The sequence below is a fragment of the Branchiostoma lanceolatum genome, chromosome 9 (genome assembly GCF_035083965.1).
Source record: "Branchiostoma lanceolatum isolate klBraLanc5 chromosome 9, klBraLanc5.hap2, whole genome shotgun sequence".
In the NCBI taxonomy this organism is placed as follows: domain Eukaryota; kingdom Metazoa; phylum Chordata; class Leptocardii; order Amphioxiformes; family Branchiostomatidae; genus Branchiostoma; species Branchiostoma lanceolatum.
Window position 1 is genome coordinate 1,747,730 of NC_089730.1, and position 27,647 is coordinate 1,775,376.

At 44.9% G+C, this 27,647-nt stretch overlaps 1 protein-coding gene across 1 annotated transcript in view; it reads left to right on the forward strand.

Moving 5' to 3' along the window:
- Positions 1-27,647, forward strand: part of LOC136441525 (cell surface hyaluronidase-like) — a 30,193-nt gene that overhangs the window by 1,620 nt on the left and 926 nt on the right. The window contains exons 2-24 of the mRNA XM_066437860.1: positions 2,495-2,632; positions 3,549-3,826; positions 4,629-4,906; positions 5,173-5,243; positions 6,915-7,007; positions 7,254-7,445; positions 8,046-8,215; positions 8,856-9,065; positions 9,362-9,567; positions 10,022-10,091; positions 16,438-16,566; positions 17,682-17,767; positions 18,591-18,722; positions 19,074-19,109; positions 20,068-20,220; positions 20,676-20,856; positions 21,098-21,316; positions 21,935-22,149; positions 23,843-24,022; positions 24,231-24,453; positions 25,216-25,314; positions 25,826-25,986; positions 27,208-27,317. Of these exons, the coding sequence (XP_066293957.1) occupies positions 2,495-2,632; positions 3,549-3,826; positions 4,629-4,906; positions 5,173-5,243; positions 6,915-7,007; positions 7,254-7,445; positions 8,046-8,215; positions 8,856-9,065; positions 9,362-9,567; positions 10,022-10,091; positions 16,438-16,566; positions 17,682-17,767; positions 18,591-18,722; positions 19,074-19,109; positions 20,068-20,220; positions 20,676-20,856; positions 21,098-21,316; positions 21,935-22,149; positions 23,843-24,022; positions 24,231-24,453; positions 25,216-25,314; positions 25,826-25,986; positions 27,208-27,317 (3,630 nt within the window). The remainder of the gene's footprint in view (positions 1-2,494; positions 2,633-3,548; positions 3,827-4,628; positions 4,907-5,172; positions 5,244-6,914; positions 7,008-7,253; positions 7,446-8,045; positions 8,216-8,855; positions 9,066-9,361; positions 9,568-10,021; positions 10,092-16,437; positions 16,567-17,681; positions 17,768-18,590; positions 18,723-19,073; positions 19,110-20,067; positions 20,221-20,675; positions 20,857-21,097; positions 21,317-21,934; positions 22,150-23,842; positions 24,023-24,230; positions 24,454-25,215; positions 25,315-25,825; positions 25,987-27,207; positions 27,318-27,647) is intronic.

Here is a 27,647-nt window from a genome sequence, read left to right on the forward strand (position 1 = left end):
TATCTATGCTATATATTTGTTCCTATGCTTAAGTAATGTTTATTTGATTAAGAATCGAGACATATGAGAAAAATAAGGTAAAGCAGTCATTCTCAATTGAGGTGAAGCATGATGCTTTTTCAAGTAGCTAGTGGTAGTGTAATGCGGCTTCGCTACGGCTCGCGTTTTTCACCAAGCACACCGGGTCATGCCTACTCTTCTCGATAAAGTGTATTGAGTTCTTTTACGTGCAGAGGTTTGACGCTTAAAGCTTCACTATGTAACATTTTGCCGCAAAAATTGAAAATATTCTTGTGAACAAATCCTAATACAAATGACATGGACAACCACTTTTCAGCATATTCCCATCTGATTCATTAATTCGTCTATTTCTGGCATGTATGGTGTTTTTAACTGTACAAGAACCAGCTGCAAAAGTATGACACCACCTCAACCTAAAGCCCAATGTTTGTAAACAAACTTCCTGCACACTGGCAGGACCCCTGGGTAGGCTAATTACTTAGCGACACTTCAGTGGATCTAGATAATAGCTGATGTTATGAAGATCATCTTCTTCAAAAACACTCATATCTTTTCGGATAAAATATGTTAGCCAAGTTTGTAGGGAACTGATAAATCGGATTTCCCCCGTTCAAAACTGCTAGAACTCTGATTAGGACGTTTGGCAGAAACTGTGGTTAACTATAATCAGGCACCCCACTGGGCAGTTGGGGTGATAAGCCTGTGTGGCCACACTGCCCCAACCGCCAACTGGCTTTGAAAGTTCAGTTTTTAAACTGGTTTATATGGTGCAATGATGCTGTAACATTCCTTCCTGAATACTGGTATGTCATTCTACAATGTTTATTCCACATACTATGTAAAGAAATGGTAGAAAAATTGACTTCCTGTATTGACCAAATCTTACATTGTGCGAAGCTCCCTCATACAAGGGACCGCCGGCTTTACGTCACCATCCGAAATGACATGTCCGAGCTGGAGTCGACCCTATGATCGAACTCGGGCCCCAGGATCCACGTAATTTGATCCAGATGGCGAAGAAGCGGGGTTGCGTTACCGTTTGCGCCACGTAATCAAATAAAAATTACATTAGCATAGGTAGAAATATATAGCATAGGTAGAAGACAACATTAAACTATGCGCAATAAAATGTATCTGCAATTTGCTCCAAATATCACAATGCGACACCTAAGTGCTTAACGTACACACTTATCTAGACACCATGATCAATAGACCGATCCCAAAGCCACGCCCCCTGTTCGATTTCGAACACCTCCGTCAAAAACAGGGTTTGACGGACCAAACATGGCCGCCGCGGCTAGGTTGAAAATAATGCCACTGACTTCGGTTTAGCTTTTGTGGCACTGAAACCCTTTCAGAGCGGGCCAAATTAGAATACTATGTCTTCTTTGTTGAAGACTGTATCCACCGGGTAGAGTTGTTTAAGGAGGGGGTAGGTGTAGTTGCGGTGAGAACGTAATGTTTTCGGTCAACGTTAAAGCGGTATGCGCCGCATAGCTTTCCCTTGTCGGTGGGCATCAGCGCCCGGTTTCTGACAAGCAGGCGATGCACGTGTAAAACAGGGTTCATATATCTGTGACAGGGTCCCACTGTCTTGACTGCATGCATAACAGCTGCATGGTATTTAGTAACTAAGAATTACTTCCCTGTTCACTTTCAAGTTAACCAGTTTCACACACCAGTAACTGAAGATACAAAACTCTGCGCTAGCGGACTTTGTAGTAGTCAGTATGTGGTACAAGCTTCCTCTCCTTGAGTGCCCGATCTATTTTCTTTTTAAATTCGTTTTTGTTCTGAGCATGCATTCAACCAATACAGTGGAAAACCTGTCCCAGATATACGTACCCTTATTTACACGTGCCATTTCTGCCCCGCCAACGCTGTTTTTGACGGAGGTGGGCTGAATAGAACAGGGGGTTCTATGGGTCTTCTATTCGTTCGATATGGTGTTCGACAGGATCGGTCTATAGCGCCATTGTATGGACGAAAGACAGATAGATATATTCAATAATGCAAACATGTACCCCCGTGAGTGGATTGAGCCAACTTTAGGCGTTGGAAATGGACACCAAAATACAATTCAGATTATATTCAACAACAACAATGATAGTATTATTCAATTAACACACACATGTACGCGTTTGTGCCGAAGTATACACCGATCTTTTGTTATTGGACATCGCACCTTCTAAAATCATTTTTTAGACTCGAGGTTTTTTACTTAATGCTGACGTGTCCTCTTGGCTATTAATTGAATAATATTTGTTGCTGTTAAATGATCGATATCAAAATGTTCTATTTTGGTGTCGTACACGTTGTGTTGGAGCACCCTAAGAGCGAGGGGGTCACGGTGGGCATGGGTAAAACGCGAGCTGTGGTTGCATTGCACTATCTACTAGCGTAAAGCATTCCCCCTTCCCCCATTATCAACATCCAGAGGATGACCTTTAAACAACGACATATGTTTTACCAGGATGCCCGGATGTTGACCTCACCTTGACCCCATGGAACCCTGGACATGACCCCACCGCGCAGGTGGTTGTGGGTAGAGGACAAAAATACCTGCTCCAATCATCCGCAACTTTTTTCTCACTTGAAGTCAAAGATGGAGGTAAGTTTAAATCTCCACAAGACCAGTCATAGGCTGAATAGATGTAATGTTTAATCATAAAGACCGGCAACGGTAGGATTTTTTTGAAAAGCTATTTCAGAACTTTAGAACTGGAAATATTTTGGATATGGCAATATTAACTTGTTTATATTAGCACATATCTATCATGATTTCATACTTTGGGCATTTACGAATAGCCGCACAAGCAGTCCTTCATATTTTGGGACCACCAAAAAGTCAAGTTTTTTTTTAAAGAAATGGGTGTCTATAATTTGAAAAAAAAAATGGTTTTGTGATTTTTTTAGGAAAGAAACATGTCAGCACAACGACTCTGACGTATGCTCCTGCACTACCAAAAACATTTTTTCTTGCTTTTCTCGTTTTTCTTAACTCGTGGACAAATTTTCTTATATCAAGAATTTCAAGAATGATTAAGAAAGAAAAAGTGAAGAATTAGTCTGATTCTTTCCATTGAAATTCTCGCAACTAGGAACACTTTCCTAATTCTCTGAAGTTAAGAAACTGTTTTTCAAAAAGATTTTCACCCTCAAGAATTTCTAGAAATTCTAAAAATTCAAATTTCTTGTTTTTATTGACTTCAATATTATTTTTATACATAGAACTTTTTTCTACCCTTTCTTGAAAAATCTTACCTAAAGAAAAACTTTGCAAGAAAAATCACTTATTACAATAAGAAAAAAAAAATCTTACCTCGTGGACAAAATGGTCTTCTTAAACACAGAAAGTTTTCCTCCTTTAAGAAAATATTTCTGTGTATAAGAAGCTTAAGAAAATGCATTTTCGGTTGTTTTCGGTATTCAGAAAATCAGTTGAAAATTAAGCTTCATCTTTAACCTTGAAAATGCTAAGCATTCTATGATCCGTGCATTACCGACTTTTACACCTTTTCAAACAGGAAGGCTTGTGTTTGCTGACTTGGGTCCAACAAGTCAAGCAGAGATAGTCCTGAGGTCTCGTGAGATTATCGTGAGAAGCGATGGCGAGTTCCACATCGGCAGTGAGACGTGCCCGTACCAGGGGAAGGTCACGGTGTCCCTGTACGGCCGCAAGGACGACCTGATGAACAGCAAACAGTTCCTGGTCATGGCGGGAGGGGCACTGGAGATCCACGGGCAACACAAGCTGGCGTGGACACAGCTCACACAGACTGTTCCGGCAGGGGGCCTTCCTAAGGTGAGTTCATAAAGTAGTTTGGTGCGCTTTTGTAGCTACGCGCGATTTCAAGTATTGCATAAGAAAACAGCCGTTTGCCGTTACAAATGTGTTACTCTGGAGACAGACAGATAAAGAGGTCCATCAAAAATCTAAGTCAACGAATACAAAAATGATCTATTTGTCGCACATGGGCAGGGTCCGTAGTCCAACGGCCAACGCTCGGCCAATAGTCGGGCGACAATCCAACGATTTAGACAGTTTTTGTCGGTCGGAGATCGCCCGAACTCGTCGGCTTCGCGTGAGACTTCGGGTTGGCGTATCACAAAATTCCTGTTCATGTTATCATTTTCATTGTCTCCGTCCACTCGACCAATATTTCCCACAACTCGGTAATCAAAGTTGATCCAGGTATTGGCTTTTACCAGGTTAATCGATTCTTACTTCGTTCGTGTCCAAGAGATGGTACCGCCTTATGGGGGATTTATAATTAGTAGTGTTCGAGCCTCGTCCAATTTGTGACGGGATAGATTTTCAGCGAAAAATTCGGTCGACGCTCGGGCGATTTTGAAATTCGGTGAGCTTCGGGCGATCTAGAAATTCGGCCGACGTTTGCACGAATTGTGACGCCGGCTTTAGGATAGGATGTCAAGCCGTGATCAACTGTACTTGGGCTAGGTGAAATTTGTTTCTATACGGTGAATTAGTAAATGCTATTAATAACACTTGTCGCCTATGCTACGGCCAGAAGACAGATTGAAGAGCTAAACTGGTCGTGGCAGAGCTATACTGGTTTGAGATCTCTTTCTTTTCCCTTTATCAGGGTGCCTATGGTTGGGATTCCTCTATCGGGAGTGGAGGAAGGGGAATCCACGTACACGTCATCGATGACATATCCGGGGCTGTGATGGACTGGCAACGCTTCGACACTCAAGCGGACGAGGGCGACAGCCGAAGCCTGGCGTCTTTCCTCGACCAGGTACCGTCGGGAAAAGTCGTCGCATTGCAAGTGTACCAAAAAGCCTCCCGAAAACTGGAGGAGACCGCTCTGGACAAGATACGGGAGTTGGGAAGCGTCGAGATTGATTCGTTGGCAACCAGGTACGACCTATCTCTGGCTTTGATTAGAAAGCTGTTTTGAATAAAATCCATATAAATACGTGTGATGCACTGTATGGCATTTTGATATATCGCAATCCATTATATGGATCACATGATTATAGAGGTCCATGTCCTTTATCATGATCGCAATGATCAATGTCCATGTGCATATCCTAACACAGATAGAAGTATGAGTAACGTATGCTATAACAAATGAAAATCTACTAAGTAATTATACAATTTACTACGCAACCGTGCCACTTTAGGGATCCCTGGGTGTTTGTGGGTGTGAAGGGAGACCCCAGTGTTGCAGTTGAACAGAGAATCCCCTACGTTGGTAAGTATTGCGTTAGAGCAGAATCTCCGCCTTTGCTTGCAGCGTTGTCCTATAACAATGTATATTGATTAAAAAAAAACATTTTTGTAGCGAGCAGTAGCCGTGAATAGTTTCATTAGTTATGTAATTCACTGGACAGAATTTTTTTTTCAACACAGAAAAGACTTAACGTTGGGTAACATAAATTCGCGGGGTACTTAAATTCGCGATTTTTCGAAAACGGGGTATTTAGGGATATTTGCTAGATGCAACATCAGTAATACCGCTAGAAATGCAAACTTGACAGACTAACGTATTCAGAACACTGTCTGAAAGGCTTCGATAACCATGCATTAGAAGTTGGCTACGTCAAAAACTCTCCGTCCCTTATTGTCAGAGTCTGAGGGCTTCGTGGGAGAATTATACTACATAGTTGTTCGCTGGTTTATAAGACAAATGTCACATCCGCTTCCTGCTCAACACAATTATTTACAATACAACTTATTAGAATCTCTTTTGCTAACCTACAACTGGACTCTAAGTGTGATTAATCATCAAAACGCCTCTTTGTTGCTACAACCAATGGCTACGGCACTACGGTGAATTTTCCCGCCGCCATATTCGTTACCCAGGATCCTGCTATTCGGCAGACGACAGACGTTTGCGAGGAACACTTTTTTGTCTAAATGTTGTGTGTGATAGTGGACTGATGGCGATATTTTCCTCAAAGTTTGCTCTTAGCACAAGCAGAAACACATGGACATAGTCGTATTACCATTTCTACGGCATCCAGCTAACGCCCCGATGAATAATGTACAAATTTCCATGACGGTGGGGATCGACTATGAGTGACGTTCTACCGACTCAACAAACGGGATTTTACCGAAGGCCTGATGTGTGTGGTACGGCCGTTTTTTCGTGTATTTTTTTTACTTGGACACGTCTATATCCATAGCACTCTCCTCAAGCCAAGGATGGAACGAATAGCTGCTGTATAAAATGTAATTAGCGGTAAGTTATTCAAGACGAATCTTCTCTCCCGAAATAATGTTCACACCTGTCCGACAACACCGTCATTGTGCGTGCGGCGGACGGTAGTTTCAAGTTGAAATATTATGGTGTCAGCACGACTAGAGACAAAATCTACCATATATATGATTAGTGCAAAGATAGTACATGATACTGACAGAATTATAGAAAAAAGGATAGTTTATTGTTCTGCTAGATTGATTTCAGTCAACCATTATCGGAAAAATGACGAATTTATGTTACCCAACGTTACTAGCTAGCCGACGTTTCGGTGGACCGTCTGGTGAAGAGAGCGAATTTGAACGAATGAACTTTGACAGACCACATGGCAATAGATAACACTTTCATAGCTGTGTTATAAGGCCAAGGAGGACAATATGCACATTTATTTGTTTAAGGAGGCAGTTTGGATCAGACAATTTACACCGGTCATGAACGGGGATGAGGGGGAATACAAGATGAGTCACGTTTGGGACCGCATTCTTCACACTACAGCAGCGACACCTAGCTGCAGCACGAAGTAGAAACAATTATTGCCACTCTGATATAGATGACAGACAGTCCATTGAAACGTCGACTAAGTATTAGCTCTGGGTTGTATGGCAGAACCTTTTTACCCAATCATATGATATTCCTTCATGTTTGCTCTGTATTGTATCAAAGACACACAGACAACCGGCACAGCCGCCATCACGGCTACCTTTGATGCCTTCTTCGGTTCCTATGACGTCACTGTCACAAGTGAATGGCTGGGAGGTAAGAGCTGTCCATGTCATTGCTTAGATAAATCTTGGATAAATCGATAGATTTGGTAGAAATATGATGAACCATGTGAATGCTGTTTAGAAAGATATAATATCTTCTCATACACTATCACATATGGTGATTTTATTCTGCAACATAAAATAGCTAGACAATATGACGTTCTATAAGCTATGGAGGGATGAAATGATCAACTTAGCAGATTCAAGCTTATTCGATATCACTTGATATCTAACACAGGAAGAAGTCGCTGCACATTTTCGGTCGACCGTGCAGGAGGTGAGTACGTCATCAACCTGAAGGATGACGTCACTTCCTGGCAATCTGGGGACCACATCGTGCTGGCCAGCACGGACTACAACATGGAGCAGGCAGAGGAGTTCCAGTTGCTGCCGTGTCCGGAGTGCTCGGACCACCAGGTCAAAATCAGCGGTAGGACACTCCATTTGGAATGTTCACAAATGTTTCAAACGCCATTGTTGTACATGCTCTGATGTCCTAATGCTGTCTATACTATGAAGCCCATTCATAGATTCGAGTACGCATGTGCAGTGTCAAAGGTGAAAGCCCCTGAGACGTAAACAAAACCTGTATGGGAATTGTTATGCAAATCGAGACGATGTCGAGACGAGAACTGTTTACAACCCAGGGGCCTTCACCTTTGACACTGCACAGGCGTACTTGAATCTACGAATGGGTTTTATGTTCACTTAACGTTAACAACACTATTATTCGCTCCATGACGACACTATAAAGACATCTTCGTGAGCTGAACTGTTCCACGTGGGCTGACGGCGGAGTGATACAGCTTTTTTAGGAGTGATACAAGTTACATGCGCCTGAGGATTGAAAAGAAGCTACTTAGGTGGCGATTAGATATGTCTGTTGAGAACAGTATTTCAGGCGCTATTCTTCTCTATCTTGGAAAATGTATCACCCAGCCATTAACCAAACTGTTATATTCACATCAAATTAACGAATGTACCATACACTGTCCCTGAAAACTTGAATGATCGTTTTTTGACTTCAAAGGACAAGTTCGTTACACCCACTTTGGCGAGATCTCAGATGACGTCGACTTGCGGGGAGAGGTCGGTCTGCTGACGAGGAACATCAGGTTCCAGGGTGAGGTAGAGGACAGCTGCTACGGCGACAACTTCTGTCAGTACTTTGACTACGACACGTACGGAGGGCATCTCAAGGTAGATTTGGAACCCAAACGACTGGTCTGAAGGAATAGTTAATGTAAAGCTAATTCTCAAACTCCACTTGATATCTCCGTGAAAATCAAGGTATTGTTTTCAGTGTGCGTGTTCATTTGCGTTGGTGTCTGTCCGTAGTTATTTGATTATTGTAGAGTGGCAAGATGTGAGTGGGGAACGGTGTAATCGGAGACCGGCAGGATCGAAAGGATGGCTTGTCTCGAATACAAAGCTGCTAGGTACGTGGGGGACACTGGCAGGAAGTTAGGTCAAAGGTATCGGAAATGTCCCAGAATAGGTCATGATATGAATTGATGTCTCATTTCCAGTCTTCAATTCCCTTCTATACATGTATATCTGTTGCCTCATGTGAGACAGTGAGAAAATGCACAGGTAGATGTGCAGAGTCAGAAAGAAATTCACAATTAATCATAATGAATAAAACAAAAAAAAACACAGTCAAAATATGTGCTGATGTGAGCGAGTGGGCGAATGCACTGACAAATGTACAGAGTCAGCAAGAAACTCACAATTAATAGTAATAATCAATAAGATATGGAATTAAAGAAAAAATGTTACAATGAGCTAGTATGTGATCTTTGATTTCCTGTTCTACTCGATCCTTGCCCTGAACCTCTAGATTCTGCCAGGTTTCAAGAACGTGCATCTCTCCGGTATCGAGTTCACCCGCATGGGTCAGCAGGTTCTCGGCAGCTACCCTGTCCACTTCCACATGGCCGGAGATGTGGACGAGGTCGGAGGCTACAGCCGCCCCACGTACGTCCGAGAGTTGTCCATTCACCACTGCTTCTCCCGCTGTGTGACCATCCATGGGACTCACGGGCTGCTGGTCAGTCTTGGTCATTTTTGTGCTTAAAGTTTTCATTTATGTCAGATTGTCAATCTGTAGCCATAGCCTGAATGTCTGACTGTTTCCAAGGCCTACACAGACCAATTACTCAGCTCCAGGGCCAACATGCCCCAAGGAAATTCTACCTCTATGCAACAGAACCCACAACCGAGTTAGACGCTGAGTCGAGATATCATAGAGATCGGGGTTCTGTCATCCCGGACACTATATTCAGTGCAAGTCCGTGGCAAAAAAATACGCAGACAAGCACGATTAATCGTCTGACGTATTTGCAGGTCCAAGACACAGTTGGGTACGACACACTCGGCCACTGCTATTTCCTCGAGGACGGAGTAGAGCAGCGTAACGTACTAGACCACAACTTGGGCCTAGTAACGCGGGCAGGCACGCTGCTGCCCACCGACAGGGACAGCGACATGTGCCGGGCCATGAGAGACGGGGTCTACGGGAACCACGTCCCGAAGCCGAATAGCGAATGTCGGTAAGGGACTTATTTCCGTCTGCTAAATCCTTAACAATGTAATACTAGTACGTCATGCGTAATGGCGTCGTATTGGCGTAATGGTTAGTGTGTTGGGCGAAGGACTCATAGGTCTTGGGTTCGAATCCTCTGAAATGCTACTGATATTACCTGGCTTCGGTTGTGGGGGTAAAAGACAGTGTAAGGAGAGTGTTGGGTTCCGTCTCAAATACCATGCCATAGACACAGTGGATTACATTACCCATTGCACCTACAGCCTCAAAATGGCTATGGAACTACCTTTACCTAACGTTGTGGGCACAGTTACATCAATTTTTCTTATCTATTTTACTATTACACATCGTATCGTTGTCTTTTTAAATCATAATATCATCTACAAAGTATAGTACATATCTCTTTTGTTGATGGTAAAGTTTTTTCCTTAATATTCATTTTGTCCTTCCTGTTTACCCAGGGCAGTAACAACTTTCTGGATTACCCACCCAAACAACATCCTCACCAACAATGCGGCCGCCGGATCTTTGGTAACGACGCTATACTATCTCATAATGTAACAATAAAATAAAGTCTTGAGTTGATTTGAAATTTGGATATTTGAAGTTCTTCTGAACTGTCAGGTACAGGTCATGCAGGACGTTTAAAAAGTCCATTCAAAGCAGCCAGAGTAGTTTAAAGGGTCCGTACCCCGACCTGTAGCGACCTGTAGCGTCCCAAAGGCAGCGCCCGGAGTGTCTGGGCAGCCCTTTTTAGGGACCACACTGCCCACCCCAGTACTGGGGAAGGGCCTAGAAAAGGTGGCTCAAACATTGTTCGCTTCGATCACCCACGGACAGGGTACCGCACCTGTCGTGGCGTCCCCCCCTGCGGGCGAAACAAAGCAACGAACTTTAACTTAACTCTTGAAAGTTGGAATGTTAGAACTCTATTAGACACAGCACAATCTGCATGCCCTGAGAGGCGCACTGCACTAATTGCAGCTGAACTTGGCAGGTACAACATAGACATAGCAGCCCTATCAGAGACCCGCCTAGCAGAAGAAGGCTCTCTGACAGAGGAGGGCGAAGGATACACCTTTTTCTGGAAAGGTTTGCCCGAAGGTGAAAGAAGGCTTCATGGAGTGGGATTCGCAGTACGGACCGAGCTCCTGCGTACGGCAACAAGAAGACCCTCGGGGGATCAGTGAAAGAATCATGACATGGCGCATACCACTGCAGAACAAGCGATACCTGTCCATCATTAGCATATACGCACCTACACTTGTTGCCAGTGAATCAGACAAAGACCAATTCTACGACTCTCTAAATGCGGCAGTACGAGCAGTCCCACATGCAGACAAATTGGCCATACTAGGGGATTTCAACGCCAGAGTCGGCAGCAACCATCATCTATGGCAGGGAGTGCTGGGCAACCACGGCGTTGGAAAATGCAACGAGAATTGAGTACGGCTACTCACCTTCTGCGCCGAGCATTCCCTAGTAATCACTAACTCTCTGTTTCAGCTACGCACCATGTATAAGACGTCGTGGATGCACCCCAGATCAAAGAGATGGCACCTAATCGACTACGTGTTAGTTCGGCAGCGTGACTGGAAAGACGTGAAGATCACACGAGATATGAGAGGAGCCCAAGGCTGGTCTGACCACAGGCTGATACGTGCAAAACTTGGATTACACATTAGAAAGCACATTCGAAAAAATGCAAGCCCATGCAAGCTCAACATAAAAGCCATGGAAGACCTAAACACACGCGAGGAGCTCCAAAGGGTACTGGCCAGTCGCATCACCAGTGAAGCACTAGAAGACACACCCATTGACACAGAAGCACTGACTGACGCCTGGGATAGTGTGGCCAGCACTCTCACCACTACCGCGCGACAAGTGCTTGGCACAACCATCAAGCGGAACAGGGACTGGTTTGACGAGCAAAGGGATGACATTCGTGCCCTTCTCACGGAACAGCACAAAGCTCATGCCACCGTTCTCCAGAACCCAACTCCAGCCAACAGAGCTAGGCTAGTGGAAACCCGCTCCGGCGCTCAGCGTGAACTTAGGAAAATGAAAAATGAATGGTGGACCCGTCTTGCAACAGAGATACAGGGCTACGCAGATAAGGGTAATCAGCAACAGTTCTACAGCGCGCAAGGCCGCTTACGGTCCTGGACGTGGCGCAAACTTTCCTGTCCGAAGTGAAGATGGTGAAACCCTCATCACCGAGAAATCTGCCATCCTGGCTCGATGGGCAGAACACTACAGGCAACTTTTAAACAGGCCTTCCGAAGTAGACGACAGCATCCTGGATGACATTCCAAGGCTACCAGTCATGGAAAGCTTAGACAACCTCCCCACACTTGAGGAAGTGCAAGCTTCACTAAACTCTCTCAAGTATAACAAGGCAGCAGGCCCTGACGAGATACCCGGTGAAATCTTACGGCACGGCGGGAGGCAGTTACCCATAGCCTCCACTCCTTTGTTGTTGCCGCCTGGAACTCAGGCTGTGTCCCACAGCAGTGGAAAGACGCAGACCTCATCAGCATCTACAAGAGAAAGGGAGATAGAGCAACCTGTAGCAACAGTCGTGGCATATCTCTCCTGTCTAGTGCGGGTAAAGTGCTCACCAGGATAATGCTCCTCAGACTCATCAAGGCCGTGGCAGAAGAGGTCCTCCCTGAGAGTCAATGTGGATTTCGCAAGGACCGTAGCACCACGGACATGATCTTCACCATCAGACAGGTACAGGAGAAGTGCAGAGAGCAGCACCAGAATCTCTACATGGTCTTTGTCGACCTGGCTAAGGCCTTTGACACTGTGAACAGGCCGTTACTGTGGGAGGTGCTTAGAAGATTCGGCTGCCCTGACAAGTTCCTGGCTGTAATGAAAGCCCTGCATGAAGGAGCCATGGTAAGGGTGATGGGTGGTGGAGGGAAATCGGACCCCTTCCAAGTCGGCACAGGTGTTAGGCAGGGGTGCGTCATTGCTCCCGTCATCTTCAATCTCTTCATCGCTGCGGTCATGATGGCTGCCAAGCAACACATCAACCCAGAAGACTGCATCTCCCTCACATACCGACTAGACGGCAACTTGTTCAACCTGCGCAGGCTGAAAGCCCGCACACGAGTCACCCACGAGGACCTGCTTGAGTTTCAGTATGCAGATGACGCGGCCATCATCGGCTCTTCAGCAGCCGAGCTGCAAAGAACCTTAAACTCAATGGATGACGCCTACACACGAGCTGGGCTTACCATCAACTGCGGCAAGACTGAAGCCATGGAGCAGAGCCAACCTGGCACTGAGCCTGCTACATTCAGCATTAAAGACACAGCACTAAAGAACGTCCCGACGTTCACTTACCTAGGCTCCGTGCTTAACTCCACAAGTGACATCACTGACGAGGTCCACAGGCGCATTGGTCTTGCCTCCACATCCTTCGGCAGACTTGCAAATAGAGTCTTCCTGAACAAAGATCTCACAACAAAAACAAAAGTTGCTGTGTACAGTGCCATATGTTTGTCTATCCTCTTATATGCCAGTGAAACATGGACATTATACAGACGTCACATCCGTATGCTCGAGCAGTTCCACATGAGGTGTCTTCAGCGAATCCTCGGACTCAAATGGTGGCATATAAGGTACCCCACACCGAGGTTCGACGCAGGGCAAGCATCGAGCCAATCGAATCTCTGCTCCTCCAGAGGCAGCTCAGATGGGCTGGACACATCATCCGTATGCCAAGCAACCGCCTGCCTAGACACATCCTGTACGGAGAACTCTCTGCTGGAAATCGCAACGCTGGGGGACAGCAAACGAGGTATAAGGACAACTTAAAAGCAAACCTCAAAAAATGCAACATCAAGCCTCAGAACTTAGAGAAACTTGCTGCGCAGCGGAGTAGATGGAAAGAGGCATGTACAGCAGGAACCGCATCTTTCACGAACAACTTCGACCGCCGGTGTGAGGAGCGCAGAGCCAAGCGGCATCAGCCCTCAAGCCACACGGGAGGTGAACACACATGCACCGTATGCGGAAGGATTTGCCTCTCCAGAATTGGCCTGGCTAGCCACATCAGGACACACAGGAATTGACGTCATCGTCGGCGACGACGGACTGCCATAAGCAAGTAAGCAAGTAAGCACCCCGACCTGTAGCGACCTGTAGCGTCCGTACCCTGACCTGTAGCGACCTGTAGCGTCCGTACCCCGACATGTAGCGACCTGTAGCGTCCGTACCCCGACATGTAGCGACCTGTAGCGTCCGTGCCCCGGCATGTAGCTTCTATATATACCCTGACCTGTAGCGTCTGTATCCTGACCTCTAGCGTCTGTAACCCGACCTGCAGTGTCTGTACCCCTACATGTAGCGCCCGTACCCCGACCTGTAGCGTCCGTACCTCGACCTGTATCGGCTGTACCCCTACCTGTACCGTCCGTACCCCGACCTGTAGCGTCCGTACCCCGACCTGTAGCGTCCGTACCCTGACCTGTAGCGTCTGTATCCTGACCTCTAGCGTCTGTAACCCGACCTGTACCGTCCGTACCCCGACGTACGCACAGACCTGTTGCGTCTGTGCCCCGACCTGTAGCGTCCGTAAGCCCCCGTCACAAATCAAAAATTTTGCTCGGCCGACTCGTCGGCGAGCTCCAAATGGCGATTTTCGGCCGAAGTACGACCGACGTCCTGGCGATTCTGCGAGCTTTGGGCGATTTTTCGGAGCTCGGCCGACGTTCGCGGGTCACTGGAAGCTGCGCTTAAATTCAGCGAGGCCTCGGCGACGATTTTTGAACTCGCACATCTCGTCAACAGTTTGCCCGTAGCTCGCCCGAGCAACGCCCAGCGCTCGGCCAATATTCGGGCGGGCATCCGACGATTTTAGACCCTATTTTTGGTCGGCCGGAGCACGTCGCCCGAGCTCTTCGGCCTCGTGCGAGCCTCGCACGGGCTCTGTACAATAATCGGACGACCGTCGTCAGTGTTCCGGCCGACTCATGAAAAATAAGGCGTGCTTCGGGCGAGCGTTGTACTGGTTTCGATGGGCGCTTGGACGGGCTCCGGCCGAACTGCTTCTTGTTTATATATAAAAGGTAACGACAGTTTAGTTTATGACGTAAGATGATAGATGATACTGTAATATTAACTAATACTAATATCATCTTGTCAAAGAATGCTGCCAAACCTTTCTAATGAAAGACAATTCAATTGCAAAGTTAAATTTTCATTGAAAAAAACTTATCATCAATGAGATTTGGACACCGAAAACAATACCTGTTTCGTTTTTGTTATTGTTTTGGATGTTTCAATTTATATATCAATGAACTGGGGCTTGACGTCTGAGGCTTGACTTGACTTCCTGAGTTTTTCCTCCACAAAACGACTACTAGTATTTGAAAGGCCACTGAGTCATTATAGATCTATGTTTGTCGGCCGAGGCACGCCCAGGCGTCGGCAGGGCGTCGATAGGCTTACCAACGGTCGGCCGAAGCTCGGACGGCGTTCGCCCGAGCTTCGGTCGATTTCCGTTTGGTGAAAATGTTTGGATCGGGGTTGAACGACTGATCTATTGACTTTGTGGCTCCTGAGCTTGTATTTGGATTGGTCTATAACAAAATTCCTGTCTATAGTATTATTTTCAGTGTGGCCGTCCACTTCACTCATGCCCTACAGATTTGCCACAACTCAGAAAGTAAAGTTGGTCCAAGTATGCGCTTGTTACCAGGTCAGTTGATTCTGACTTCGTCCGTGTCCAAGAGATGGTACCGTCTCAAGAGGTATTTATGATTATAAGTGTTTGACGGACGTCGCCCGAGCTCCGTTCAATTTGTGACGGGGCAGGTTTTCAGCGAAAAATACGGTCGAAGCTCGGGCGATTGTGAAATTCGGCGAGCTTCCGGCGATCTACAAAATCGGCCGATGCTCGCATGAATTGTGACGCCGGCTTTACCCCGACCTGTATCGGCTGTACCCCTACCTGTACCGTCCGTACCCCGACCTGTAGCGTCTGTGCCCCGACCTGTTGCGTCCGTACCCTGACCTGTAGCGTCTGTATCCTGACCTCTAGCGTCTGTAACCCGACCTGTACCGTCCGTACCCCGACCTGTAGCGTCTGTGCCCCGACCTGTAGCGTCCGTACCCCGACCTGTATCGGCTGTACCCCTACCTGTACCGTCCGTACCCCGACCTGTAGCGTCCGTACCCCGACCTGTATCGGCTGTACCCCTACCTGTACCGTCCGTACCCCGACCTGTAGCGTCTGTACCCCGACCTGAAGCGTCCGTACCCCGTAGCTGTATCGTTTGAGTGGTCCTTTCAAAGCAGCCAGAGTAGTTTAAAGGGTCCGTATCCCGATTTGTAGGGTTCGTACCCCGAGCTGTAGCCTCTGTACCCCAACCTGTTGCGTCCGTATCCGACCTGTAGCGTCCGTACCCCAACCTTTAGCGTTTGGGCAATAAAGACTGATTCTAGGATAACAAAGTTCGTTGTACACAACCGATTGCTTTTTTTCAAGTCGACGTTTCGATTAACGACTGTCGCCTTCTTCGGGACAATGCTGTTCTGTTTTATTGCGCACTGCAGTTTTAAAAGTGTTGTTGCGCATGCTTACAGTCAGTATTGTCCTGTAGAATTTGACAGTTATCACCGAAATGTCGGATTGAATAAAACACTTAGTCGCGAAAAAATTAGGAACTTTCTATCCAGTGACTCATCAACCTGATTAAACTTTTCACGGATTATTCTAAGACTGGGTCTGCTTTGCACGCAGCTATGTATAGCTAAGTGTCCTGCTACAATGCGAATGATACAGTTTCAAGCGTGACTTGTCTTTTATCTCCCCTCATCCCTTAGAAGCGACTATTGTATCATTGTGTCCATGTATCTTCAGCACACTGGAATCTGGTACATCTTCCATCGTGAGCCTACAGGTCCGTCAGAGGGCGCTCTTCCCAAGTACCAATCAGAACGGGCACCTTTGGGACGGTTCTACAACAACAGAGCGCACTCCAATGGAATAGTGAGTAGGCTTTACAAGAATACCGATCGAGAAATACTGAATACATTTGTACAAAAACCTTTGGTAGTACTAAATCAATCGTACTTGGAATGCCTCAATTTAGTTCCCGTGTTATGCTAGGGTCACATTTCCTAACCGGGGCCCGGCCGGGCTGTTTGCGGAAACGAAAAATCGTGTATGTCCATAGATTTGCCCAAGCTATGCTCTTAAATAATTTCGGGTACTTTTTGTGTTTTTGTTGTCTTTTACATCATACTTTTCGTTCCCAAAGACTGCCCGGCCGGGCCCCGGATTGGAAATGTGACCCTAGCATAAGGCCTTGTCTTATTATTGCATGGTGCCATTGGTGGTTCGTGGGGAGTGTAGCCGATCTAGGTACCGGTCTGGCTCTTTGATCTTAAGCGTTGTGCTCGTGTGGGATTCACGCTGTCCTTAGGGTTTGAATGATGTTTATGTTTGGAACATTGTGGCACATCTACTGATCAGTATCCGCCAGGCACCCGCCAGATGCCCGGTGGTTTCTCGAAGTGTCTCTGTGGAGTCCGACAGAGTGCCGACTGGTCAGGCGGCTGAATGAGTATTTTCCCCGGCGTCACATACGGGAAGATATTATGATGTATCCCCTGACCAAAGGTTTTGCCCGTTTTGTCCAAAGCAAATTGAAGATAAATTTCACGTTGTTATGGAATGCTCTAGATAGGATGTCTTACGCAATAAGTTATTCACATTTCTCAAATCAAGTACAACAGATTTTAAGAGTCTCGATGTTTCAGACAGATTTGAATATATCTTAAGATGCAACAACCCCCACAATGCAAAAGTAGGTAAATGTATACCGATACTAATGATTAGCCCCACTCGATTGTAACACTTATGCTAGTCTTTATTTTATTAGCAATATGGAGGTTAAAGTTTTATTCTACACCTCTATTTTGTATTATGTTTGATAGTTGTTGCCGTACATTGTACCGTGTACAGTTGTCGTGCAATAAAGTTCAATATATATATAAGCCAAATATATTTGAATAGATATCTGCAGTTATATCACTTTTTACCATCAACATGTTGATAAGCTGTCATTTGTGAGATATCAAAGGTTGGTCTATTTTCTCCAGGACGGTCTGATGATTGATGGAGGAGTGAAGACCTCTCAGCCATCTGCAAACTCACCCGAGGAATATCTGTCCAGGAAGGGCGCACGGTATTCTACTGCTTCATGAATATTTCAGTTCTCAGCCAGTAGCATTCGATTCAGTGTGTGGCTTGGCGGCTGTAGTATTCCGTGCATGGAATACATGTTGTTCTGTTCTTATAACCTACCATTTTTAATAATTTTTTTTTTACTCCGGCGAATCTATGTTGGTTAGAGATCACCTCTGACATCAAGTTCACATTACTGTTATGTATGACGTTAAGATAGCTTAAGGTACATTGTTTTTAAACCCCTGTTTCATACACACCTGCAAAGTGAAAAATAACAGACATTATATGCAATGAATATATTCAAGACATTACAATATGAATTGACAATTTCAAACGTTTTGATGCAGCAAAAGTACTTTTTTCGCTTTGGTGATGGAACTACGTTGGTGGTCGTTGGATTGATGATATTCTCAATGGCACTGTCACACAGTAGGTAAATAGTCTGCGAACTTTTAAAAGTTTCTATGCAATAGCCGCCCGGCATTATCTCAATCATCGTGCAATGTTTGAAGATCGGCCGGTGTTCGCAGGTTACCCATGATGGGGCAGATTTTCAAATGAAAACATGCTTGAGTCGCTAAAAATGTTCCCAACCCCTACATATACAGGACCAAAATAATGCAGGCTCTGTAATGTGCAACCCATAGGGGTCCCGCAGGGCAAGGGTTCAATCCAGCGATTTTCTGTAGATCAACAAATACGACCGAATCTCTGTGTGACAGCGGGTTAAAGACGACCTGCGATTGTATATCTATATTTGCCACGAAAAACAAACAAACAGCGAAACGAAGCCATGATCGTTCTCTGATTGTCGCCTGCAGCTACAAGCCTCACCAGAACTCCGACCTCCTGCTGCCGCGCGTGCCGGCCATGATCGAGGGGCTCATCTCCTTTAAGAACGTCGAGCAAGGCGCCTGGGTTCGAGGGGGCGACATCTGGTTCAACAAATGCGCGTATGCATCACATTTGGTATCATAGATAGACTAATTGTACTATGTATGATATTTGACCGTTACATTTACAAGACTTTATTCTGTTTGAAATGTCGATGAGCCTATGACGTATGATGTTACTAATATCAAAGACACTGTATGGCTATCCTTCCAGAGAGAGAGAACATGAGATACGTCCCTAACAAACGGACAAATGCTGTCGTTCAACATGCTATTATGTTCACTGACCAGCGATACTTTGAAAACATCTCACATTATTACTTTACTAAGCTAGATTACTGAGATAGTAAAAGGATTGAATACGATGATTTTGAATACAAAAAGGACACGTCCATTTTACATGTTTTCCAGATTCGTGGATAACGGGAAAGGACTTACAATGGCCAGGTACCATATCTATACATTTGTAGAAATAGCCAACCTCAAAATCAGTTTGTTCATAGTTCGACCTTGATTATTGCTCACCCGTTTGTACGTCGTATATGTAAATCACTACCGATCTGTCCAATACTGCATAATATATGGTTGGTGAGTTCACATTCCCATCATAGAGGTTTTGGTGTGATGAAAAGCTAACGGCTTTACATCGTTATCAAACATTCAGTGCTTGGTCTATCATAAATTGATAGGGATGTATGTTATATATAATTATATCATGTCCACATTTACAAAATGATACATTATTTGTTGAAGAGGTTCATCAGTCACGTATAATCACAGTTACAAGAATATTCGTCAAACAATGACTTGAAAAGGTAGCGAGATACGTACCTCCAAATTTTCGATGTCAACTGTACATCTTGATCACGGAATGACCTAGTCTCGCGAGAACACGAGACTAGGACGAGACTTGTGAAGATCGTCCCGCCTCCCCCGCCTCCTTGCGGAGTAGGGGTAAGTAGGACTTGGGCAGCTCCCAACCTCCGGTACGGTTCATCCCCGCGCGTTCCAACTGGATGTGGACTGCCTCTTTAATCTTCCTGTGGGAATTGCGCGACTCTAGGTCTATGATCTCTATGATGTCCTGGATTGGGCCGTTAGTGACTCTGTGTTTAGTTTTTAGTTCATGCTGGCTGAGTGCGGATATCCCATCATTACGGTCTACGGACTTTTGATGTTCCTCAGTCCGTTCCCCTAGGGACCTCTCTGTTTCCCCCACATACACCTCACCACACTGTTCACACGAAATCAGTCTCGTGTTCTCGCGAGACTAGGTCATTCCGTGATCAAGATGTACAGTTGACATCGAAAATTTGGAGGTACGTATCTCGCTACCTTTTCAAGTCATTGTTTGACGAATATTCTTGTAACCGATACATTATTTGATATGGATATTTTGATACAGTGAAGGCACGTTCCCTAACGACGAAGGATCTAGTCAACAAATCTGGAACAGCGTCTTCATCGGGGAGAGTGAGAACGTGGGGACGGCCAGCGGGTCCAGTGTGTGGGGAATAGGAGGGGTCAAACCGGTCGGGAGGAGTCTTCCGATAGCCACGTGAGTTACTATTTGAGAAATAGATGGTAATTTGCAATCTCTTTGCACCGTGATTGTCAATATTTCATTTCTATCCTCTATCCTCAACTTAGCAGTTTGACTGTCAGCTTAGTAAGAGTTTTACACCTTATTTCCATACACAATATAAAACACGTACCAACAAGCTTTTGGATAGTTCTCTGAGCCCATCGGCCATCGACCAAAATAACGCAAATGGGCGTAAAATGGCGCAAAGCGGGGCAAAAAATTAAAATCTTTTTTAAATATTGAGGCCATTTTGTTTGTAGAGGTCACATATTCCACCCGTCCGTGTAAAGTTGGTGCACAGACTGCAATAGAATTGAGAGGAATGCATTGAAAATTCAAATATAAAGATAGAATGCATATTTTTGATGTAACAAAATTCCTAGCGGCGTCTGTTAGCTAAGGACGTTTTTTTTACTTGCTGATTGTAGAGACTTCCCTATCCGAGGACTGGAAGTATACGATGGTCCAATCTTAGCCGAAAGCTGCACCTTCAAGAAGTACGCCGCCGCCCCGGAGTACAACCGCTGGAGCGGCGCGATCGGTTTCAAGCTGAAGAATGGCTGGCAAACTGCACCGAACAACAACCTGACGGGGATAAAGTTTGAGGATGTGAGAGAATCTTGTGTTGTTTACATGTTCTATGTAATATGTTCATCATCATGTAGGCTTAACTCTTGTGATTTGAAAATGGAAGTTTAGTTAAACGTAGCCTCACTATGACAAGTATTGCGCTATTGAATGAAGGTACGGTATAAATCCTATTGGTATCCTTTGATCATGTCTAAGGACTGTACCAATGTTTTTTTTTTAAACTCATGTTGCATGAATTCGAAAAAAATCTATTTTTCAGGTTGAAACCCGTGCATTTTTCGGAGGCATGGACCTGCCCTTTTTCGGCACATTTGAAAAAGATGGAGATAAGACACAGATCTTTCACGATGTGGACGGCAGTACTACAGGACACCCTGACACCTACGTGGTCGGACAGGACAACTATCTTGTCAGGAACCTGGGATGTCTGGCCAGGCCGGAGTGGAGAGCCTACGTCTGTAGCGGCAAGTATGCTCAGGTCGGTATCCTTCTGTGGGGAAAGAATACTCTCTGCTGTTAGATAACGGGACAGGTCAGAAGAAGTCACGATCTTCCTACCCTGCCTCTGCTTGGAGCCCAGCGAAATTACTTTGTGCTACCTTTCATCTTTTAGAACAGTAGACGTGTTGGCGTAACGTTAGGGTGTTTGGCCCTATTGGCCCGGCCCCGGACCCAAAGGTGATGGGTTCGAATCTTCTAACATACCACCGATGCATTTTCCAACTTTCTAAACTTCAGTCAGGTGTAAACATGGGTACCTTACTTCGGTTGGAAGGTAAAAGGCACTGAAAGGAGAGGGGTGGAACCACCCACCAATACCATGCCCTAGACACAGTGAATAACAACCGACTGCTCCTACGGCCTCAAAAAAGGCTATGGGACTGTCTTTATTGTTGCTTATTGTTCTTTGTATATAGCACTATTAAGATGATGTATTAATTAAGTGCAATGCCAACATTAGCAAATGAAAATATCTTTCCAATCCAGCTTCTGATTGGAGAGTTACGAACTTCAAGGTTCTCGGAATGTGCTATTTGTCATCCTTAATAACAGCAAATTCGACTAACTTAAGGACAACGTTGTGTTCCCTTTTTAGCTGTTCATCCGTGCAAAGCAGCCTGGGGACCTGGTGATGTCAATGGTCCGTGATGAGTATCCTGATCAGCCTTACATCCTGAAAGGACCGACTTCACAAGGTGCTAACGGTGTGCAAAAATACCAACCTCCGGTGATGCTGGAAAAGTCCTACACCATCCACTGGGACGGACGAGCCCCCCAGCAGATCTTCATCTATCCGATAAACTTTAACAGGTAGGGAAGGATAAAGCTTGCATCCTTATTTCATTATTATTCATATACACCAGAAGCACATTCGATTTCCACTTCCATCTTGTTTTCTGTAGCTTTTTGTGGTACAAAGTTCCAGAGCCGACGGTAAGACGTCCTGCTCCAATACTTTATCAGGTCTAGCCTGTTTTACTCGAGCATATGCCACAATCTAGGGACCAGTCACGGTCGACGGACTTACGCGGTCGCTAAATGAGGAATCTTCTTTCTTCTTTCATTTTTGAGGCTACCAACTTCAACTTGCTAAAGACTTTTGTAGCCTATATACCGACTGTGAGGTTTGGGCCATCTCACACCGGGACATGCCCTATCTTTTTTTGAAAGTGGTGGGTAATTTTACGTGCGTGAGGTGTGGCTCTCCCAAAACACGGGACCTCCATTTAACGTCCTATCCAATAGACGTCCCTACCCGAAGCTAGGTACTCATTTATACCTGAGTGAAGTGAGGAAATTTGTATTAAATGCCTGTCTGAAGGGCATAACGTCGGGGCGCATGTCCAGACATGGATGGGGGCAACCCGAGATTAAACTCGGGTCCCTTTGTTTGACAGCCAAATGGTCTAACCATTATACGCCACACGACGCCACATATGTCTTACAAACTTCAACAGCCTTGTTACGGAAACGTGCTTGGCACATTACCTTACTTTTCTCACTCCACCTAGAGGTGTAAAACTGGGTACCTAACTTCGGTTGGGAGGTAAAAATACAGTTACCGTTCTCTAAACACAGTGGATAACAACCCACTGCCCGTGTAATTACGGCCTCAAAAAGGCTATGGGACTATTACCTTTACCGAAACCGCATGAGAAAATGACTCACGCCGTAAGAAAGGAATAGACCGATCCTGTCGAACACCATATCGAACGAATAGAAGACCCATAGAACCACCTGTTCTATTCAGCCCACCTCCGTCAAAAACAGGCGTTGGCGGGGCAGAAATGGCACGTGTAAAGCAGGGTACGTATATCTGGGACAGGTTTTCCACTGTACTGGTTGAATGCATGCTCAGAACAAAAACGAATTTAAAAAGAAAATAGATCGGGCACTCAAGGAGACGAAGCTTGTACCACATGCTGTCTTCTACAAAGTCCGCTAGCGCAGAGTTTCGTCTCTTCAGTTACTGGTGTGTGAAACTGGTTAACTTGAAAGTGAACAGGGAAGTAAAAGGATGCATTTTAATTCTTAGTTACTAGATACCATGCAGCTGTTATGCATGCAGTCAATACAGTGGTAACCCTGTCACAGATATATGAACCCTGTTTTACACGTGCATCGGCTGCTTGTCAGAAACTGGGCGCTGATGCCCACCGACAAGGGAAAGCTATGCGGCGCATACCGCTTTAACATTGACCGAAAACATTACGCTCTCACCGCAACTACACCTACCCCTTCCTTAAACAACTCTACCCGGTGGATACAGCCTTCAACAACTTTTTGACGGAGGTGTTCGAAATCGAACAGGGGGCGTGGCTTTGGGATCGGTCTATTCGATTCATTGTCACACGCTGTAGGTTAAGTTGTACGTTCGTCTGTATTATTGTGGGTCAGCCGTTACCAGCGAGAGCTGCCTATGCTGACTCAACGTAATGATTTGATTCATTGCTAATAAATACAAATACAAATACAATTCTAATCTAACATATTCCCACCACAGTGGCGACTGGCTGCGGCTGGGACTCTGTTACCCGCCGGGAACCATCTTCCGCGTGACGTACCAGCTGGAGACACGCGTGCCGAACGCCATCGTTCACGACGAGGAGGTGTACCCCGTCTCCAGCCTGAACGCTGTCGAGGGTGGAGACGGAAAACTGTTCTTCTTTGAGGAGAGCACAGGGTAAGATGACGAATTCAACCATCCTCCTAACTGCTGCTGCTAGAATAAAGAACCACGTCTCATCTCATGAAGATTTTACTGCGTCGTTAACCGGATATAAACGAGCACCAGGACATCGGATCACAACAGAAACGATAGTGTGATATCTATCAATCGTCATCATGACATTGAAAATATCCTCAAATGCTGTCTTTTTGGAATATTCCAGTCTGTTATTCATGAAAGTCCGCGCTAACTACGATCGGGAAGGTTACAACTATTGTTCACACATGGGCTGTGAGAGGATCGTCATCTCGGCCACCATGACAAGTGACGCGGTCAGCGACTGTACGGCAGCAGCCTATCCCAAGTACAGTCTGGCGCCGACAGAGACTGTCCCCATGCCGAGCTTCCTGAGCATGGTCAACGACTGTACAGGCTGTGGTGCTCCGGTGAGTCTGAACATTCCAAGTTCAATTACATCAGTACAGTGAAAGACAAGAAGTTGAAGACCTCAACGTTCCGTGAGTTATTTGGTAATTTTCTTGATTTATCATGTGTTATTAACCATAACGACAGAATTTGAGAGGAAAAAAAACAGAGAAGCCCTCTTCTTGGACTGGGTAAATTCTAATTCCTGCCATACGCAGTCGGAAATATTCTGGACTGGGACCAACAGCATTTCCTGCTACCTTTCTCGGACCTTTCCGGCAACTTTGACTCATGACGTCCTGTTAGTGTCTCCGATGTGCCAAGCATTTAAATGCCGATTGCGGAACTTTGGATAAAGACCGTCACTTGCAAACAAACAAACAAACAAACAAACAAACAAACAAACAAACAAACAAACACAATGACTACAAAACCTCCGTTTTCACGAGTTAAAAAATACCTCTAGATCCTTACAAGTAAGTAAATAAGTAAGTAATTAAGATCAGGGTGGCAGTTAATGCTTTCTTTTTCGACCCATTTTTTCAGAGGAACACCTTACTCCACTAATGGGTCAAAGATTATTGAAGATATTGAAATGTGTAAAGAGCAACACGATTTATTAGTTGTATATATATTGCACTGTATTGTTTTTGCCAGTTGATTTAACAATAAAATTCAATGAACTTGAAAAAAAGGCCATTCCAACAGAAGCCTTCAACTACTAGGCATGATCTGTTTTGATGCACGTGCACCATGTAACGGACATATCTCTTGTCATATAGGAACCGATCGTCTACGATGATAACCTGAAATTTCTAGAGGTGACAATCCAGGCCGCCGGGATGGAGGAAATGGGATTGGGCTATAGACCTTTCATCGAGGTACGCACGCATCCTTGCGTTTCATGTATAACCTTACATGTACACACTTCTTCTATACCTTACGCGATGTAAATTGTGGATTGTGACATGAAAACCTGCACCAGTGTGACACCGTAACTTCATATGAACCTCCTGATCAAGTTTCGTGTTCTTCTTCTTGTGATATCCCCCCAAAACAATCAGGGTCAAAGGAGGGGGAGGGGGGGGGGGGGGTTGGGAGGCCTCCAGCCTGGCTCGGTATGACTCAACTGTGGGAGACATAAATACAAAGCCAGGCATGGCGTTTTATTGAGAGATAGTGCAATAAATAGTTTTAAAATAGTATATGTAGCTGTATTTACGTGTGATGATGGGTTGATATTCAAACTGGTTCAGCTGGAAAGCTTTGTAGCAAACGAGTAACTTTGAATTTCTTACCATTTGTCCAGTTGTTGAAAGATCTAAACTAAAGGTCTATCACAAAATTTCTCACCAAATGGACCAACCCTGCGATGTTCTGTTACTTACACAGGTAGATGGAGTGCGGTTCGATGATCGTTACCGAGGCTTCATGGTCATTGCTGTTGACGCCCTGACAGGTGTCGTGACTCATCAAATGACATTTGACACACATGGTCAAGCTGAGGCCGATGCCGCCATGGCAAACTTCATTCGAAGTGACATCCCAAAGAAGTAAGTGATGTATCCGTTGCAGAAATTTAAAAACAGAAATTGAAGTGCATGGTCCGTGAATAATTTCATCAGGTTTTAAAACCACAGGATACCAAGGTTTTTATCAAACAACCAATGATACTTATACAATCAACGGCCGAAGTTTCAGTGACCGTCTGTTACCTCCTCAGGGCAATTTACGGACTGGTACTATCACACACTGCAGCTAGGTGTAGCTGCTAACATTATGGACCCAAACGTAAAGTATTGTCATATATGCGGTCCCATTTCCTATCAGTAATCCACAATTAAACAACCCTCCGTGGGCCTCTTTGTTAGAAAGATCTGATCAGATGTTGTTGACAAGTAGGACATATTATGTAGACATGGGTTCCAAAATGTTTGGCTCAACCCCGCAGTTAATGCCAACCATTTTGGAAACATATTTAAACAACGTCTGAAAGACACATTTCTCTCTGGCTGGAGGGAACAACTTAGAAATTCCAGTAAACTCCACACCTATTTTAAAATCAAAAAGCACTTTGGCATGGAAAAATATCTCACATCAATTCATAATAAACTGTTTGCAACTAACACAACAAAACTGAGAATCAGTGCACATTGCTTAGAAATTGAAAAGGGCCGACATCACAACACAGAGATTGTGTCCTACATGTAATGAAATATTGAAAATGAATTTCATTTTGTGATGAATTGTCCAACTTATAGTAAAGAAAGAGATGCGATGTTACAGATAATTACTACTAAGATAAACTTCACCCTATCTGGTACACAGAGCGATATTTTCCAAGTACTGTTGTCATGTCCGACTTCTATTTCCATCTACATTTAGGTCAATTCCTCCATAAATCATTCCAAAAGCGAGACAGGATTACCCATACATGACTATATTGTAACCCATATACTAGTTTCGATGATATTTTGTACTTAGAATTGTAGGATAGTTTAGCCTTTAGTATTGCAGATTTGATGGCATACATTGTACCATGTGCGATTGTTGAGCAATAAAGTTCATCCATTCATTCATATCCGTAACTAATTCGACAATGGGCACTGAAAAGTCCACAAAGACTGTAAGGAAGTCAGCGGCGCAACTTGGTAAATAAGGGCGCAGTTTGAAGTCAAATAAAGAGCGATGGATGTCTTAAACGTCCAGAATTTGACGGTGTTGAATATCATAAATTTGGTACTACATATTGTAAACTTCTTGTCATTCTTCAGCTCCATCGTTCTTGTTGCTACACGCGACACATCCAGTCGGCATGCCCGGGAGTGTCTGATTGCCCTGATGGAGGTCGGAGCTCAGGAGCCGGTTCAGACTGACTTTAGAGGTGTGGGTGCTATGTTTGCCCTGTTGGTTACATGCTAATTGAATGTTGTTGCATTATGATAGAAACGTCTTTAGTATGTAATTGCTTCTGTGTACAGACTAGATTCGCAAATGTAGAACAACATACATGTACAGTATGACGAAGTAAAACATTCTCCAACCCAATTGTACTCACTCCAGGCCTTCCTCAGCTTTCTGACCCAATCGCTATGGAAACATGAGTTTTATTCACGTGTTACGTCATGGGTCAAAGTTTGTTGGAAGTCAATATCACTCCCCGCCCCGGTAGAGAGAAGGGTTAATTCTTTTTAGTATAAAGCCCCCTCTCACT